General features: G+C 45.6%; 1 protein-coding gene across 5 annotated transcripts in view; it reads right to left on the bottom strand.

The window, feature by feature from the left end:
• The window catches only part of BOC (BOC cell adhesion associated, oncogene regulated), a 70,898-nt gene that overhangs the window by 38,813 nt on the left and 12,730 nt on the right, over positions 1-19,355 (bottom strand). The window contains exons 1-2 of one of the 5 annotated variants that reach the window (XM_027586430.1): positions 13,213-13,232; positions 12,898-12,976 (exon numbers count right to left, since the gene is read on the bottom strand). The exons of 1 other annotated variant lie outside the window; for it this stretch is intronic. In XM_027586430.1, coding sequence (XP_027442231.1) covers positions 12,898-12,917 — 20 coding nt within the window. In that variant the 5' untranslated portion in view covers positions 12,918-12,976; positions 13,213-13,232. 3 more of the 5 variants (XM_027586432.2, XM_027586434.1, XM_027586433.1) reach the window with 3 other exon arrangements.

Genomic DNA, 19,355 nt, shown 5'->3' on the forward strand with positions numbered 1-19,355 from the left:
GGGCAATGCAGTTCTAGACTAATATCTAGAACATCTACCCAGACTACTCTGCTGTCAAACAGGAGAGAATAACAAAACTTTGATGTTCTTAAGTATAGGTCATGCTCTAGCCAGCCTCTAAATACATTTCTAGCTTATTCCTTTTTCTTTTTAAAAGATTTTATTTGAGACAGAGCAAGAGTTAGAGAGAGAACACTCGAGCGGTGGGGCGGGGGAAGGGTGGAGGGGCAGAGGGAGAGGGAGAAGCAGGCTCCCCACTGAACGGGAAGCCCGACTCAGGGCCCAATCCCAGGACCCTGGGATCATGACCTGAGCTGAAGGCAGATGCTTAACTGATTGAGCCACCCAGGCACCCCTCTAGCTTATTCTTTAATCAGATTTTTGTCTGGATGTCTATTAAAAAATGATATTGTGATTTCACTACTATCAGGTAGAAAAAATATTACTGTGATCTACCATAGAAGACAGTAGGCAAAGCACTGTATTAAAAGATGGATTCTGTCCTGAGGAACGTACAGCTTGGGATGTTAAGTCAGCTAGTGTTCAGCAAATCTCCACGAGCTCCTCGCTTCCCAGCATCCTCTGCAGATGGCTTAGAGCCATGTGACTAGTGCTGGCCAATCGAGTGTGAGCGAACATGTCATGTGTCACTTCTGGGCTAAGGCTGTTAAGAGCTAGAGAACCAGAGCTAGAGAACTGTTTCTCCTCTCTCCAGTCTTGGTGACACAGGTCACGTGTGTTTCAGAAGGCCTAACTCCAAAGGGGAGCATCTTCAATATTGGGTCTTCAGGAAAGGTTTCCTGGATAAAGGGTTTGGAAGGCCTCTTGGGATGTGCATATGTAAAGAGCTGAGGGCAGGGCTGGTGGGAAAGGTCTGTCTGGAGGCTGGTATATCAAGCAGTTTAGCTGTTACAGAAGGTTTATCTTGAACAGTGGTCTCCAAACTTTTCTGATGTTGCTTTCTTAGGAGTAAAATATTCTGGACAAATATCCCTAACCCATTCACATTTATTCATAAATGCATGGGCTGCCGAACTAAAATTTAAAAAGAGTAGGTAAAAGTGAAACCATGTTTTAATAACATGTTAATCATGATTGTTTTATAATGTAATTAAAGCTAATACTTTAAGACAGAAAGCCCGTTTAGGATTAGGTGCATCAGTAATGATATGGATATAACCTCTTCCAAACGGTCTGGTTGAATGTTAATTATTTTATTTATTTATTTATTTTTTAAAGATTTATTTATTTATTTATCTGACAGAGAGACACAGCGAGAGATGGAACACAAACAGGGGGAGTGGGAAAGGGAGAAGCAGGCTTCCCGCCAAGCAGGGAGCCCGATGCAGGGCTTGATCCCAGGACCCTGGGACCATGACCTGAGCTGAAGGCAGTTGCTTAACCAACTGAGCCACCCAGGCGCCCCGAATGTTAATTATTTTGTTGACTTCTCATCAGATGGGATTCCATTAGCATTGTTTTTACTTTCTTAAATGGCTTGAAGAGGGTCAGCTCTGCTGTTTTTTTTCCTGTTAGCATGTGCTTGGATTAGCTGTATACTCTTCAGCCCCAGTTTCTTTGCAGCAATCTCTTTAAGCTACTTGTCCTTTTGTGAGCATTAATTTAGTCAAAAGTAAATTATATAATCTGTAAATCCACTTAACAGAGAACAGGAAAACTGAGGAGTGAATAAGCAAGTGAGGCCTCCACTATGATGCAGAGGAGATCTCTTGCTACTGTTGTGACACATCACTGTGTGATATACAGACTAAAGGTACCAAAGCTGAATTTCTTTCCTATTCCTTTTTTAGACAGAAATAAACCTTAAGAGCTGCTCTAATTTTTCTTCTGGTACTGCAGTGGAATTTCTTCTATTTCCCCTGTGGAGCTTGTACCCTATTTTGGAGACTTCCAGAAGAATGAAAAGAGGCAAGATAAGAAACTGAGATTGGGTCAGGCTGTGGAAGACTACGGAAAAGAGTCTGAGATGAACACCACAGACAGGGGCCCCACTGATGATTTTTGAGAAGGCAATAAATAAATAAGCAACGTGGCATTTGCCCAACCGGGGCTCCTCATTCACTGAACCCAAAATTTATAACGAGTTGCTAACCAACATGGACAGAACCTATTTCCACTCAGGTGGGTGAACCCCTTCACCATCCATGGAAGGGGATAGAAGGAATCTAGACACACCATCTTGGTTCTGGGGAGGAATCCCCAGAGAAGCCACCTCTGCCTTTTGAGTAAAGGGAAGATGTGGTCTCTTGATTTGCCCACTGGACAGATCTAATTCTATCCCACCTCTACCACTTGAGGAAAAAGTTACTAGGGAGTCACATTTACTCATTTCTTCATAACTGTCACACATACCCAATTCCTTAAATTTCTCTTTAAGGAAATTTAAAAATCTAGCCATAAAGGGCGGCGGTGGGGGGAAACCCACAAACCTTAAGAGGAAAGGAAAACCACTTCCTTTCTTCTACACTCCCTTCTCCATTCCCCCACCCTATTCCATATAAATTCAATTTGACAACCCTGCTAATTGGATAAACGCAGCTCCTACACTCCTAGAAAGCCATTCCCTTTTCTTTTTCTTTCTTTTTTTTTTTTTGTTTTGTTTTTGGAGGGCTCAAAACAGGGTGATTGTGCTGTTCTTTAACACGAATTCCATCTGCTTTATTTCTCTCTCCATTCACCACTCCTCTTGAATATTTATGAGGCTTTTCCTCCTGCCTATCCCCTTTCCACCCCACCTCCACCCACCTTCCTCCCTCAACCTCCCTCAACCCACCCTGCCTCCAGCCTCCTCTCCCTTCTCTCAGAGCTGGACAAAAACCCTTCCAAATGCCGCCCCCCCCCCCTTGCTTTAGATAAACACAGGCAGTGTCAAGTGTGAGGAGTAGGGGGAGGTGGGAGGGGGTTCAACTGCCAGTCAAGCCCCCCCAGCCTTCAATGAGGCCCAGGGGCCTACCCTAATCTGCTGCATGCTTGCCATATGGGGGCTGTGTTGCCCTGGGAAACACTAACAGGCAGAACGGAGCTTAATAGAGTCCATATTCATTGTAATGCAGTGAGATAGCTCAAGGCACCACTGCCCCTTCGGTCCGGTTTCATTCTTCTGCTTTCCTCTTTCTTTCTGGTTTTCCTCCCTTTTTCTTTCTTTCTTCCTCTCAAAAGGAAAGGGTCCCTAAGAGAGCTCTAACCTGGAGAGGCCTGGGCTGGCAGAAAGGCTGGGCTTTGGGGTTAGGAATTACAGTGGTGGGGTGGGGGTTGCAGTTGGTGGGGAGAGGTGAGAAGTGGGGACTTCCAGGGGATCCAAGTGGGGAGAGGGGTACAGCACCTGCAAGGGGACATATTGTATGTGTGCAGGTATGGGCAGGCCTGAATCTGTGCACTTGTGGAAGAGAGTGTGGTGGGTAGATAAGGCCCGTCACGGCCTCGGAGCACAGAATCCTTCATATTTATTCAGCTATATCTATGCCCAGGTATCCCAACACCACCCCCAATCCCGGTCAATTCGACGTCATTAAAGCCAGTGACACCTGACCCCCTGAGGTGTCAGGCCTTTGGCCAATTTCCAGCTCTTCACAATTGCCTTGAAAAGTCATAGGTAGTGCAATGGGATGAAACCATTTCAAACATAAATCTCTGTAGGGGCAGACGACCCACCGGCCTGCCACATTGGGGCCAGTTTCCTCCTCTGGCTGGCCAGCACTGAGGAGGAGGTGACAGTTGTAGTCTGCCACAGCCCAACCAGGGCACACAGGGCCCTCTGCATTGAGGGAGTGGGCTGTCTAGCAGATGACGCCTTGTCATAAGTATATCTGCCGGAAGTGAGATTTGGGGCTCCCAGAGATCAGAGGTGATCCTTCCCCAAGCCCTAAAAGGAGGGCAGAGAATGTAGGAGGGGTAAAAGAGTACATTTCTCCCAATTTCACAAAAAAATAAAATTGGTACCCAGGATACAAGAAGTCCTCAAAGAGTAAAGAATCCGTTTCATAAGTGGTGAAACAAAGCTATTTGTTCTGTGACTGTAAAAGTCACAAATTTAAAATCAAGATAGAAAAAAAAACATTAAAACTTTCATGTCCTCTCCTACAGAAAAACGTTAACCCCATGGTGTCTGCCATGTAGAAAAAGATCAGTAAATGGTTGCTAAATGAATGAAACATATATATGCTCCTATAGTTTTACCACTGCTGGCCAAGAACATGAAACCCTTTACCCAACTGACAACTACAGTCAGGGTTCAGATGGGTGACAGTACTTCAGCAGAAGCAGAATGCTCCTGGCAAAGGTACAGCAATGCCGCTGCCACAGTGATGCCAGAATCTGTCACCAGGCCTTTTTGCTATCCGCATCAACCAAGGCCAAAGTCAGGCAGGCTAAGTCAGATAAAACTCAGAGCACAACAGACCCTGGTGCTTGTTGTGGGTTACTTTTTGTCCTCCAAACTTGGTATCTTCCACTTGCCTTGCTCCTGCCCCACTAAGATGCATCCCAAGTGTGTGGTTTCCTGAGCTCAGCCCATGGGAGACCAACTGTAGGAAAATATATAAAAGTTCTTACAAATTATCTTTGCTTCTATCTTGTATCTTGATTTTAAGGCTCTATTACCCAACAACCCTACACGAAATGGTCCAGTGAATATTTTAAGAGCTAGGTACAATTTCAATTCCTGGCTGGAAAACCTAAATAGCATTTGTTATCTGAAATGCTACCCGGAAGCCAGCCTCAGCATCAAATCCATTTACATCCATAAAGGCGACAATACCTCTTCTCTGAGGACTCTAAACCAGAGAAGGTGAAGACACACAACTAAGCAGGGTTGCACAGGACTCAGAGCACCTATACCCCCTACAGAAGAAGCCTGTCCCTCCAACTTCATTTTGTCTATGTAGTCTTTTTCCCAGTGGTGTGATCCCCGCATACGGCACGTGTGACAGAGAAGTGCTCCACGAAAGAGTGAGCGGGACGGGAAGCCTGGCGCTTCACTGCCAGGCGGGCCTGAGGCGCTCTGCGAGCTCAGCAGAGAAGTCACACTCTTCCCAGGCTTCCGTGCAATGAGCACTTTGGTCAGTAATCTTACCACTGCTGCGCGTGACATGGTTAACAGTCAGAATGGACAACTCAAGGAAAATGGGGACAGCTTCTCTAGTCTAGAACAAATACTTGCCTTTCATTTTACCACTCAGAGGACACCCACTAACGATCTGCGTATACAAACACTTATTCAAATGTACCTACTCCTCCTGTCTTTCCTATATATGATCAGTCATAGGGACTCAAGCAGCCAGGGGAACTCTGTGCAAGCCCCATATGTCATTTACAGTTTTCTAGTAGCCACATTTTAAAATCAAGTGAAAATAATTTTAACATCTTTCAACACAATATATCCAAAATAATATAATGTTAATTATTATAAAAATTATTAACAAGCTGTTTTATATTCTGTTTCATACTAAGTCTTCTCAACCTAGTGTTTTATGTTTACTACACATCCCAATTCAGACTGACCACATTTTGGGCACTCAACAGTCACATGGACTAGGGGCGACTGCTGCTGGCCTCTGTAGGTCTAGAGCTCTCCTTTCCCCATCTAATCCACCTCCATGTTGCCACCTTCCTCCCTTCTAGAAAATCAAGCTCAACCAATCAGTAAAGATGATAAGTAGGCAGCCACCACCCCCCATTGAATAAGTGCCTCCTCCAGGCCATAATTCATAATTCATTTAATTTGATATACTCTTCACAATGGCCCTGTAAGGTAGGTATATGATCAACACATTTTATAAATGAAGAAATTAAAGCTCAGAGTGATAATATTTTGTCCAAGATTACACAGATGGTAAATCACAGTCAGGATTTGAACAGCTTCTAACTCTAAAAACTTTTTGGTTCTTTTCATTCTACTGCTTTAAATAAATTATAGCATAATAACTGATGGATTATTATGCAGCCATTAAAATAATAATTATAAAGATCAGGTAGCAACATGAAAAATATGTAAAAGAGGTTAAGTAAAAAAACCTAGGTCTCATTCTGTAAAAAGCATGTAAGCAGTTGGCTGAGGCCTAGAAAGGAACAGGAAACAAAAGCAGCTGATTTGAAAATGTAAAGGAAGTAGGAGTGATTTTTTTTCCCCTTTTGAGGTTGGTTAAAACCAAACAAGCTAAGGAGCTAACAAACCCACCTTCCACATCATCTCCCCAGCTGAGCATGATTAAATAAGGTTCAAACTCCTTCGCACAACCTTCCAGGTCCTTTATAACTGGGCTGCCGTCAACCTTTCCCAGGCCTTCCTCCCACAAGTCCTAAAATTAGGGCAAGCTGCATTTTCACACCCTCACTTCTACCAGAACCATCTCCCCCTTGTCTCTTCATTCCACCAGAATAATTCTTAATTACCCTTCAAAGCTTACCCCAAGTGTCACCGTAAGATGCCTCCAGTGACTATTCCTCATCCCAGTTTCCACAGAGCTTTGCACATCTATTGTAACGTTTCCACAATAATTTATGTATTTGATCATGTGTGTATCTGTGATGCACGTGTGTGTCTGTGACGTGCCTCTGATCTCTATTCTCTGATCCCAGACTATAAACTTCCTGAAGGCAAGGTTGTGTTCACTTTATCTTGGTAATCCTAGCATCTAGAAAAGCCTTGGCACATCACAGGGGCTCAGCCAATGTTTGCCAAACTGAAGGGTTTATTCAGATTAGGAATTTGAGATTGAGAAGGACTGTTAATCTGGCCCTGGATGTATAGGAGGAATACACAGAGAAAGATACACAGTTATCAGTGGTGGAACCATAGGGTTTTTCTAGGCGCAAAGGACTAGAACAATGGCCTTTGTTTTTCAAAATCAGATGGCCCTTAGATCAGTGTGGGCATCCCTGGAGGGGAGTGCCAAGTTGTGGGACAGAAGTCAGTGCCTCTGCAGAGGCTCGTATGGCTTGGGGCTTCATTCAAGGACCTGCTTTGTTTTCCTTCTTATCTCTCTTCCCAAAACAAACACCCTACTAAGCTTGAGACTTCTGGCTTCCTGCAGCCACTGAATGGCAAGGAACCTAATCTAGGAGGATACTGTGAGTAGGTATTATCTGGCCAGCATCAATATGACCCGAAGCTTGAGGCCAGGGTGGAAGGAGACAGGCAGAAAGGCATGGGAGAAGGAGAAATAAGACAGCTGTTGCGTCAGAAAGAGAAAGATGGGTTGAGGCCTGAAGGGAAAGCATGGGGAGGGGAGGAGGGAGGAAGGAGGAGAAGGGTGGGAGGAGGGAGGAGAGCAGAGATGTGGGAAAGGCAGCTAAATAAGTTGAGCTCCTGCTCTTTGCCAAGCCCAGTGCTGGGGGCTTTGTGTACCCCAATCACTTTTAATATTCACAACCCAGGGAGTGTTATTGTCCCCACTTTACAGATGGAGAGAGAGGTTATCCAAACCCTTTTCGATGCTTTATCACACGAGGATTTTAGGGGGCATCTCAAATTTTTATTATAGACTTGCTTTGAAACCCAGCAGGATCAGGTACTAAAAAGCCATGAGCCTTGGGTTTAGATATGAGCTCTGTCACTTCTACCCCCTGGTAGAATGCAGCTTTGGATCAATTACTTCATCTCGGAGTCTCAATTTACACTCTGTGAAAATGAAAATGAAAATAACACCTCCTTTGCTGAGCTGCTACAAAGAGTTAATGAGATTGCATGTGAAAGCAGCCTGGCACATAGCAATCATGCAATAATTTGGGGGGACAGGTGTCATGGAAGCCATTCACTGGAAGTCTAATTTCATACAGTGGCTCTGCCACCGAGTGGGCTTTTAGATTGATGTACTTTAAGACTTCAAGATGCTGCATTTTAAGAACTCCAGACACATGGGATACCGTCTCTTTGCTTGTTCTTTCTATGCTATAAAAAATTAAGCAAATCTGCTGTACTACACACATGCCTCAGAAGTTCGAGAAATATTCTTTGTTGAAAAAAAGAAAAAAAGCAGTAATACCTACATTCTATACAGTGTTTTACAGAACTTCACAATAGCTCTGTGGGGCAAGAGATCCACGGAGAGTGCTACAGTGTTCCCAAGTTTCCAGCAAGACTTGCTTTCTAGCCTCTTATTCTCTACTCAACATTTACATCACTTAAGCTAATAACCTCTCCCAACCACCTCTCCCTCACCCTGTTTATGCCCTCTCTCTGCACTCTCTTGATGATGATAATGACGATAATGATCATAATTTCTCCGTAGTGTCTCTACATGTTCAGAGAGAAAGGGGAAAAGATCCCCATCAGACAATAGGTCATTTGGGACCAGAAGTTATGGAGAAGGGTTTACAGAGGGGAAAACATTCTCCTGATTCCTCGGACCCTCACTCCCAGCCCAGGCACAGAAAGAAGCTCACCTCTGACCTTGTCAGTGAATGAACAAAGCCACAACAAAGCCACCTGCTCCTATCCACCTGTTTCTAATCACAGCCTATGGCCAGGCCTGTATCCACACAAGTAAACAATGAAGTAAAATGGTAACATAGCGACTGGAGAGGAAACCGGAGCATCCACTCCCAAACCTTAGGGTGCTCATAGTTGACAAAAGAGCCCACCTACAAGGAATTTATTAGAATATGGGTAGACAGCACGAACAGGGTATATAAACAAACCTGTCCTAGGGCCTGAACAGCACTTAAAGCAGATCTTAACAGCTTAATGTCCTATCTCCTAGGACAAAGGAAAAATGATCCTGTTTAAGTGATCAGTGTGTAAACACAACCCTTACTACCTGTCCTAAGCAGGCTCAGGGGAAGGCTGGGACGCGATTCTATCTGAAAGTATCCACTGAAAGCAGTGGAGGCCTGAGAAGAATAGGAAATATGCCAGGAAGTACACCGGAGAGCAAGCACTGCTTGGTCTGCAACATATGCAGAACTGCAGAAATGGCTTCTTCCCCAAAACCTCCAGAAAGGTAACAGAATTTATGTCAGAAGCATAGTAAGACAAGCAAGGACATTCTACTTAGCGATCATGCTGAGAGGAGCAGGGAGTATAGCTGGCAACCCCAAGTTCATGATGAGAAGTACAGGTCCTTGGGGTGGGCTTGGGATAGAATTCAGGTCAGTTCAGCAAACCCACCCTGGGTACCCACTAGGTGCCACACACTGACAGAGGGTACAGGCAGCCTCCCATCCTTAAACAACTTGGAACCTAGTCAACTTTCAGCTCTGACAACATCTTTCTATTATACCAAAATTAAAATGCATCATGGCCTCAGGCAAAGATCAAAGATAAGCCACAGATTTTTCTAAGTACAGGCAAGAAACCAGACCCACTAACAAAAGCATTAGGGGATGGACAAAAGAAATGTGTCACACACTTGAATGTGCGTGCACGCACGCGCACACACATACACACACACACATACACACACACACGCTCTCTCTCTCTCTCTCTCTCTCTCTCAGGCCCAGCTCAGGACAAAAGGTCAGTCCTCCAATGTAGCCCCCTTCACAAGTCCTAAAAGAGTTCCCCTTTCTATGGTCCATGTTCATTCCCAGCATAGTACTAGAACTTAAAGTATATCAGTTAAGGTAAGAAAGAGGCTTAGAGCTAATAGAGGCCAATGAGGATCTCTTAAGCCTCAGCTTTGTCACTGTCACATCTCACACTGTATCGTAACTTGTTTACAAGTCTCTCTTCTGGACACATAGTAGGTACTCAATGAATCTTTGCTAAGCTGTAAAGACCTACTTCCAAGATCTTCTCCAAGTCCGACTATTTGGTCCTTGGAGTTTGGCTCTGATGAACCGCCAAGGGTGCTCTCGCTGCAAAGCAGAGCTTGCTTGAATTGGGGAAGGTGACGTTTGAGTGTCTGATATCCCTCTTCCTATCTCCCACCAGGATGTGGCTCTTATTCAGTGGAGAAGGCAGGCAGGACACAGGTCCTTCCTGTTGTAGCATCCAAGCATGAGGTGGGTGGGGGTGGGCTTGCCAAGGAGGAGGTGGGGAAGAATATGTGACAAGTAGCACCCAAGCAAATGCTCTTCTGTTCAAGGCATGTCCCTGGCACCCGCTGGGTGTCAGGCAGTGGTTAGGAACCCAGCTCTTGTTCTCCTAGAGAGTCTCGCACTTCCCCCGGGCAAGTACCAACACACTATTTTCGGTCTGCTTGGCTACTGGACCAAAGGCTTCAGGGATCAGGAATGGTGAAGATATTCACAAGGGTGTCATCAGCATCTAAAACAGTTCTGGGTATTCAGCAAATACCTGTTGAGTGACCCAATAACAACCTGAGACACAAAGGTGAAAGGTCATGGCAAAGATCAGAAAGAACCATTGTCATCTAGTCAAGGAGGGAGCTTTTCCTTAGAAGCTGGGCATTTAGGAAGCTCTGGGGATTGAAAAGACTTTGATTTACTTTGTTAGGTGACATAATCACCACCAACTCCAATTAAGCTGTCACCTGCGATCATTTTCTGTGCCCCTTCCTCCTGATGATTAAGCAACCAATGGCACCAGGCCCATATCCACACCCTCCACAGGACTCGCAGCGTGTCTCAGGTTCTGTGACCCAGAATGAGTGACGATCAGGCTGCTGCTTCTCGGTCTATGTAGTTCTAGGGTTGATTCAAGCAAATGCTGGGCAAAATCAGCCCCAACCCCCAAACACCAACACACACACCACTCCTAACAGGCTCATGCGTGCTGGCAGAAAATCTGAAGCGTTCACATGAAAAGCTAAGCCTTGGGGGCAAACTGCTGAAGTCAGGGCCAAGACAGGAGATCAGGAGCCAGCACTCTTCGGTTGGCATCTGCCTGCACTGTGACACGAGCAAGGTCTCTCCTAGACCTTCCTGTAAGCCAGAAACCCTTATTCTGAACTTAGAAGGAACCACTTTGATGTAGGACAATAAAATCTATTGCACACAGGGATGTTGAAGAAAAAACACATTACATTAGTAAGCCATCTAGCATAATGACTGGTACAAAATAGTTGCTCAATACATGACAGCAATTTATTAAATTTGAATAATCCCCTAGGGTTACTTTTAGGAATACTTTCATTAGTTTGATCACTGTTGCAGATCTATCCCTAGTATTTCAACAAGAGGGTTAAGAAGAGCTGGTATCTCAGGTGCCAGACACCCCCACCTGCGTGCTCTGGGCATGTGCATTCACAACCTCTAGGACAGACTTGCATCCACACACGTGTGTGTGCACGTGTTGCTCACACAGCAAACATCGTCAGCTCCAGCTGGTGAGTGTGCTTTAGAACCATGACAGTTTACTTTCTTTCCCATCTGACCTCATACAAACCCACTTTCTTCACCACCTCCCTGACCCCCAAATATACACATTTAGTCCACAGCCCACCCCCACTCTTTCTCGATTACAAAGCTCTTTTAAACCGTCTAAAACTTAAAATAAATACCAATTTGGAGACTTGAAGCATGCTCCAGTCCATCTGTCTGTCAGTCCCGGCCTTCTGCTGGAAGCCCCAGACCCCATCTCCCGTCAGTTCTCCCCAACTTGTAAAGCACAGTGGCCCCGGTGCAGGCCTGGCACACGCAGAGAAAACAAACACACGGAGGCTCGCCAGCTGGGTCAGGCACCACTATTTATAGCAGGAGCAAAGTGTGGGGAGTTGGAGAAGTGTGGTGAAGGGTCAGGAACAGCGGGGCTGGGGGTAATGCTAGCCTGCTGTTCATGGCCTCCAACAGCTGCAGAGAGGACCCCTACTGAAGCGCTGCCATCCCCAGGTGCAAGCCATCCTGGTATGACGAACACCATGACAGCGCGGGAAGGAAACCCAAGGTCTCCAAGGGCAGACAGCCTGCTAGCTTGCTCCTTCTCATATCCGCAGCAGTGGTCGCAGTGCCCGGCACACAGGAGGGGCACAAGAAGCCTTTGCTGATTAAGTGAAGGGATGAGCTCTTTTCTTCCTGCCTACCCCCACAGGAGTACGCCACAGACGGCAGAGGGAAATAGGTGGAGGAGACGTTAGCAAGGAATGCCTAAAACGGCACTTCTAAAAATCTACTGGAGGTAGGGCGCCTGGGTGCCTCAGTTGGTTGGGCGACTGCCTTCGGCTCAGGTCATGATCCTGGAGTCCCAGGATCGAGTCCTGCATCGGGCTCCCTGCTCGGAGGGGAGTCTGCTTCTCCCTCTGACCTTCCCCCCTCTCATGTATTCTCTCTCTCAAATAAATAAAATCTTAAAAAAAAATTCTTAAAAAAAATCTACTGGAGGCAAAAATGTGATGGCAAAAATAATTTAGGGAAATGCTATGTTAAGAAAAACTAATTAGGTTCCTTTACTGCGGGCCTTTTCAGAGCCTCTAATATGCTGTTAGGTACTGTGAATCACCAAGAGGAGGGTAGAGTATGCACTGAAGTCTGAACTTACTTCACCACAGGCCTGGACTTATGTAACCACAGGCCTGGACTTATTTGACCACACTACTCTTTTTTCTCAGAGTACCATTAGTGAGGAGAATTTCGTCAAATATACTTTGGGAAATGTTGGCCTAAGAGGTTCCTGGAGAATATTCCAAAAGCAACTTGTAAAACAGCACGATTCCATTTTTGTAATTTAAAAAATTGCATATAATATGTGGCATATAGCTATTCAGAGGCCATAAGACACTTAAATGTTAACATCATTTACCTCTGAAGATTAGGGGATTTGTACTTTTTACATTAATTACTTCAGAAATATTCAAAGTGGTTAGCTATGTAGTTATCACTTTTGTAATTAAAAGTGGGAAAAAAAGGAGGCTAGTGTGTCAAATAGTATGTCATCACTGCTATTCTATCCTCCCATAGGCCTGAGGACTTCATTTCCCAACAACCCGTTGGGCCATAAAAAGACCTCTCTTTGCCCCATTATCGCATCTGAAGAGGTACCTGTGTCCATTCTCTAACATGCAGCAACTCTGGCTTATAAGGAACACCTCCTCTAATTCCAGGATCTGCTGCTGCCATACTATATGGAAAAAAGTGTAAACGCATTTAATATTCTATTAACCTTTACAAATCTGAAATTACTTTGTTTAGTAAATTGCATAAAGTATCCATCGAGAAGTTAGTTTGCTGAAATTATCATGCTGGGCATATTAACATCTAAAGAGTGCCTTTTTTCCTCCTAAATTACAAATTTCTTAATTTAACTGATTTGTAAATATAAGTAAAAGTCATCGAGATTTAATAAATATAACATACCAGGTTTTGTTGCGATATGGGATTAAGGCAGATCTTTAGAATTAGAAGAAATCATCAATCTTGGTATAAGTCAAAGGAAAGCACTTGACCGTTCGTTGAGTTACTATGTGTGAAACAAGTTACATGCATTATCTTGTCTAACCTCTAAGCAACTCTATGAAGTAGGTGGTATTGTCATCCCCATTTTACAGATGCAGCAATTGAGGCTCAGAAAGATTAAGCATTTTCCTCAAGTAAAGACTTCAAAGCCACGGCTTTTCTGCTTCCTGACTGTTGGTCTTGATGTCCTTGATCATTTCAAGCAGATACACAATGCGCTGTTTTCCAAAGAAGGAACTGCAAAAGGCTGAAAAAACCAAAGTCGGTCTGAGTTGGAGTCATGCACTGGCTACTATGTTTTGGGAGGGACTGGTTTGGCAGATCCCACAGTGCACTCTGCATTCAACTCCTAAAGATGTGCTGTCCCCAACCACACTCAGAGTCAGGCCTGAGGTCTGAGTGCCCAAATCCCATCCAAAAGTTGGCAGGAGTGGTTTGAGCCTGGATCCAAGTTATATGCACCAGCATGTAGTAAGAGACAATAAAATTCTTCCACTTCTTAATCTGGCCTCTCTCATCTTCCTTCTGTGCTTACACAAGCATTAGACCGAAGACTGCCAACTCTGGCTGCCCAGAAGAATCATCTGGGGACATCAAGACACCCCAATCCCTGGGCAGCTCCTCAGAAAAATATAAGCCCCGCTCTGGAGATGGGGCCAAGGTAGCAGTATTTCACAACTCTTCCCTGGAAACTGTAACGTACAGCCAAGATTGGGAACCACTGGGTGTCCCTGCCATGGATTTGGGGGCCATTTTGATTCAGAATGTCTATCAGAAATGCTTCGGTTACATTGGACGCCATGGCTGGAATGGAGAATTTTGTATAAAAATGTTCCCTACTAAATTATTTTAAGGAAATTCTTGTAATTTTTAAAGCTAAAACTTTTTTTTTCAATTCCAAAAACTGAGTATCTTAATACATTTTAAAGAATAAAACATTTTCTTAAAGCTTCTCTCACATTTCCTCAAATATTTTCTGGACTTTCAGATTCCTAGTTTTCTCCTCTTCACAGAGAAATAAAAACCCAAGGGGAGGCCACCATTGCAAAGAGCACCTACTTTGGGGGCCAAGATGGCCTCCACCGTAGAAAAGGAGGTTCAGACTGGTCCTCGGGCCACAGTGACCCTTGCCAGACTGGGGCCATCACCACTACTTCTGGGGCCTGGGAGGTCAGCAGAAGACATGCACATTTTAGTGCTTGCACATCAAAACCTGAAATGGCAGCAATGAGTCCTTTAACAAAGGCAGAACAGTCTCCAGGGGCTCACAGACCACCAGAGAGTGGGACAGGTGCTGACCAGCCAGACTCCCACCACAGCCACTTAAAACCATACTGGACCAGAGGGCTTTGGTTCCACTGGAACTGTCTTTTCGATGTCCCACAGGGTTAACGGCTTAGCCTCTGGCTTCAGGCCTTCACCAGAGAGGTCCTTTTTCAGTTTGGTCCCTAGCAGGGAAGGAGACAGCTCCCACCCTCGCCTTAGAGACTTGGTCCCCACCCCAGCCCTCCCCCTCCACGGCCCGCCCACTCCAGGAATGAAGCTGCTGCTGCCCAACATATACCCAGACTGGTTTCATCTCCTTCCAAATCCATTTTGTGTCTTAACTTCTGCCAAGAATAAAAATTAAAACACTAACACACACATCATGAGTGTATGGGAGGGGAGGGCAGGGCTGGAAGTTTAAACTGAAAAAGACCAGGCAGGGCGCAGGCGGGGCAGGTCACTGATGAAAGGCAGGGCTTGGAGGCTTTGGCCGGGGTCTGTCGTGGGCCTTGGCCTACCCTGCCTGAGGCCCCTGCTAGCTACACCCAGGGTTGGAGCTGAGGGGGAAGTGTTTGCAGCATCTGCCCTCATGCCCCTCCGACACCCCATTTCATCTCCTTTAACGTCCCCAGGCCTGCCCAGAGGGGCACAGAGCAGCGGAGCTGCCCAGCACTGCAAGGGCTGGAAGTGGACCCCCCTCCCCCACATTAGAAGGAGCCCTGTTCCTTGCCAACGCCACAGTGAATAAAATAGCACTTGGAATGACACGCAGGCCTGGTGGTGCAGGCGGCCTGCGGGCTGTCTGTGGCCACCCAGAGGAATGGGTCTGGGGCTGGAGCCTCATTCTCAGAGCCTGCTCCGCCACACCCACAGCCTGCAGGCTCCATAATCTGGGGGCCAGGCAGAAAGCAGCCCCAGTCCCGCTCTCTCCTGTTCTCTCGTGCTGCTACAATCTTCTTTCCCTCTTTCTAGGCAAAAGCAGGAGCCCCTTCACTCTAGAATGATGAAGGCCAACCCTTTACACATTCAGAGTCCCCCAGGGTTCAGATAGTCACCCCCTACCCAACTATGAATCCCACCATCTGCCCACTTTGGGTGAACTGCTCCCCCAATGGTGAACTAAGCACTCAGATGACTTACACCTATCCAGATGGAACCCACCCTGTCTCATGCAATCACTTGCCTTACAAGTCAATCAATGCTTACTGAACACCCATTCAATATCAGGTCTTCAGAATCCAAAGCCAGAGTTCAGCCTTTCTCTAAGAGCTCAGCATCGGGTAGGGAGTAACACAGAAACATCTCAGAGCACCATGGAACAACCGGGAATCAAACTCGAGTGCCCCAGGCTGGTGTTCTTTCCTCTCTATGCTGCTGTGAAGAGGGCGGGGAGACTGGATCACACACGTCTTTTGGAAAGAGCAACCTTGTGGCATCCATCCCTGTCCCATCTGGCACACAGATACTAATGAAAACAAACCAATATTAAAAAACAAAACAAAACAAAACAAAAAACTCTTTGTCCTGATAACTGTTGAATCTGGGTGATGGGTAGATGGGGTTCATGATACTATTCTTTTTTTTAATTTTATTTTTTTAATTTTATTTTGTTATATTAGTCACCATACATTACATCATTAGTTTTTGATGTAGTGTTCCATGATTCACTGTTTGTGTATAACACTCCATGCTCCATTCAGGACGTGCCCTCCTTAATACCCATCACCAGGCTAACCCATCCCCCCACCCCCCTCCCCTCTAGAACCCTCAGTTTGTTTCTCAGAGTCCATAGTCTCTCATGGTTTGTCTCCCCCTCCGATTCCGCCCCTTCGTTTTTCCCTTCCTACTAACTTCTTCTTCTTTTTTTTTTTTTTTTGACATATAATGTATTATTTGTTTCAGAGGTACAGGTCTGTGATTCATCAGTCTTACACAATTCACAGCGCTCACCATAGCACATACCCTTCCCAATGCCTATCACACAGCCACCCCATCCCTCCCACCCCCCACCACTCCAGCAGCCCTCAGTTTGTTTCCTGAGATTAAGAGTCTCTTATGGTTTGTCTCCCTCTCTGGTTTCATTTGTTTCATTTTTTCCTCCCTTCCTCTATGATCCTCTGTCTTATTTCTCAAATTCCTCATATCAGTGAGATCATATGATACCTGCCTTTCTCTTATTGACTTATTTCACTTAGCATAATACCCTCTAGTTCCATCCATGTCGTTGCAAAGGGCAAGATTTCATTTTTTTGATGGCTGCATAGGATTCCATTGTATATATATACCGCATCTTCTTTATCCATTCATCTGTTGATGGACATCTTGGCTCTTTCCATAGTTTGGCTATTGTGGACATTGCTGCTATAAACATTGGGGTGCACGTACCCCTTCGGATCACTACATTTGTTCATGATACTATTCTTTCTGCTTCTCTGTGTTAGAGTTTTTAAATAAACAAATAATAATAAAACTTGTTTTTTTCAAAGGATAACTAGAACATCTCAAACCTTCCCAATCCCACACTAACTTCCAGGAAAACCCCTATGCCACCGACCCACCCACCTACCCACTTACCCAATGTCCTCTCAGTCAAGCCAAAGAGCATTTTCAAAAGCAAGTTTCAGTGAGTGCCCAGGTTCTGGTGGGGAAGGTGTGTTCTCTTTGACCTTGAAAGGCTCCCCGGTATTGGGCCAAAGAGGCAGCCCCATCTCTGAAAGGGGACTGCTGGCCATAGCCAGAGGAGACCTACAGAGCCTATCCCCCTAGCCCTCTGGTGCAGGGACCCAGAGCTAGTTGGCTGCACCCCACACCCTCTGTTTCCTTTCTGGGGTTTCTCTGTCCGGGGTGGGCCTTCCCCAGGACCCTGAGCGTATCTCACCACCAACATACCCCCAACTTCTCTGGCTGCAGAACTAACCAAGTGCAGAGGCCTTGAGGCCCAGGTGAAAGACCATCAAGAAAACTGGCTTGGCCTTCTGAATCTATCACTTTTCTCTGGGCCTCCATGTCTCTACGGTAAAATTCCCAACATACCATAATTGACAAAACTCCTTTTAAATAGCCAAATGCGCCAAGAATACTGGCTTAGGAAAGAATTCTAAGTCGGCAGTTTATCTCAAACCAACGTAATAATGATGATGATGATGATAATGGTGAGCATCTAGCACCTACTCGGACCAAGCACTTCTCTAATGAGAGAATGTGGATGAGGCAATTCAACGTGAAACAACCTCTGGTTTGGATTTCAAAGATACTCATAATCCAGGCTAGAAGTGTCTTGTGGGCAGCAGGCACAGTGCTCAATAATCTGTTCACTGATCAACAGGAAGGCCACCATTTGATGGTTTTAACATGTTTGGGGGCCTCTGCTGTAAGTGACTCAAGAGAGGCAGTCTGTGAGTATCATGAGTCTCAAAGGGTGGCATTCTTCACACTAGGGAGACAGGTCAGAACCCCCCTCCTTGGGCAGGGAAACACGCCCCATCTTGGCTGAGATGCAAAGAAACAGGTCTCTCTGCTTTTCCCCCCATGCAGACCAAGGGTGTTAGGTACTGGCATTTTTGTTCATTTCCCGTGTGGGGAAAATTAGTTCTGCCTGCCTAGGAGTCCATCTTAATTGCTCATGCTCTTCCTCTTTACTTTCTGACTTTGAAAGCACATAGACCTTAGTTAATAAGGACCTTCCTTGTTCTGCTACCATGGAGGCTGGCTTCTTCTAAAGAGGGGAGTAGAGTGGCAGTGGGTGGAATTGGGACCCTGCCCTGATTTCTGCATATTGTTCTGGAAAGTACTAAAGAAGGCCCAGACTGCACCAGAGACTTCCTTCTACCAACACTTGCTGAAGCTCCCCAAATCGTACAAGGCCTGTGCTGTGCCTCCCTGAGCATCCCGTATTAACAGGCAACCACATCTTGGGAGGTCCTGGCATGATCCCCACAGAATGCCATTCTCTATGCTAAAGGTGATTTTTTAAAAAATGCGTTACATTTATAAATTTATATTTTAGTAAATATAAAGGCTATTTATAAAATCAGCCTTCCTGAGATTTCTTCCACACACCAATCGGGGGAAAAAAAAAACAAGCCCAAATGCTTTGTCAGATCATGTATTTATCTCTTGGTTTGGGAAAAGTGCCCCTGTTCCTAGGCACACTCTATCTGGCATGTACCTACAGGAGCTGGCCTGGGATTCTCTCTCAGGACTCTCACTATACCTCCTGTGGGGATGGAATGTTAGGAGGGAGACAGGGGTAAAGGCTGGATTTGGTAAGGAACACAGGCCCCACACTCACACAGTTCAGTAGTTTTCTGTTGTCTGCCTCTTTGGGCAAACCGAGGAAAGGGCCAAGGCTTCCCCTGTGTTGAGTGTCAGTAATTACTGCCACAGCCTCCTAGGCTCTAAAATTAGACTCAGGAAGACAAGGGGCGAGGAGGCTACACTCTGATTCCATAACTAACCACAAAGTCAAGGACAACTTGCCCACAGAGAGCCTGAAGAACTTTAAAAACTCCATTGCAATAGTGCTCACAATTTTAGTGGCAAACCTTGGGACAAGTACTATTTGTCTCCACTTGCACTGGGGACAACTAGACAGAGCCAATGTATGGTGACCTGGGGCCCTTTAGTGAGTCACTGATCAGGATACAGCTTGGGTGGTGCACTGGGTGAAGAAGAAAAACCGGAGGAGGAGGCGGTATGGACTTGGACCATAAGCATGGAATTTCCATCGTCCAAAAGCTGACTTTCCAAGGGGGCCAAAGAGTCTTCGTCCTCCTTCA

Source organism: Zalophus californianus, chromosome 1, assembly GCF_009762305.2.
Source record: "Zalophus californianus isolate mZalCal1 chromosome 1, mZalCal1.pri.v2, whole genome shotgun sequence".
In the NCBI taxonomy this organism is placed as follows: Eukaryota; Metazoa; Chordata; class Mammalia; order Carnivora; family Otariidae; genus Zalophus; species Zalophus californianus.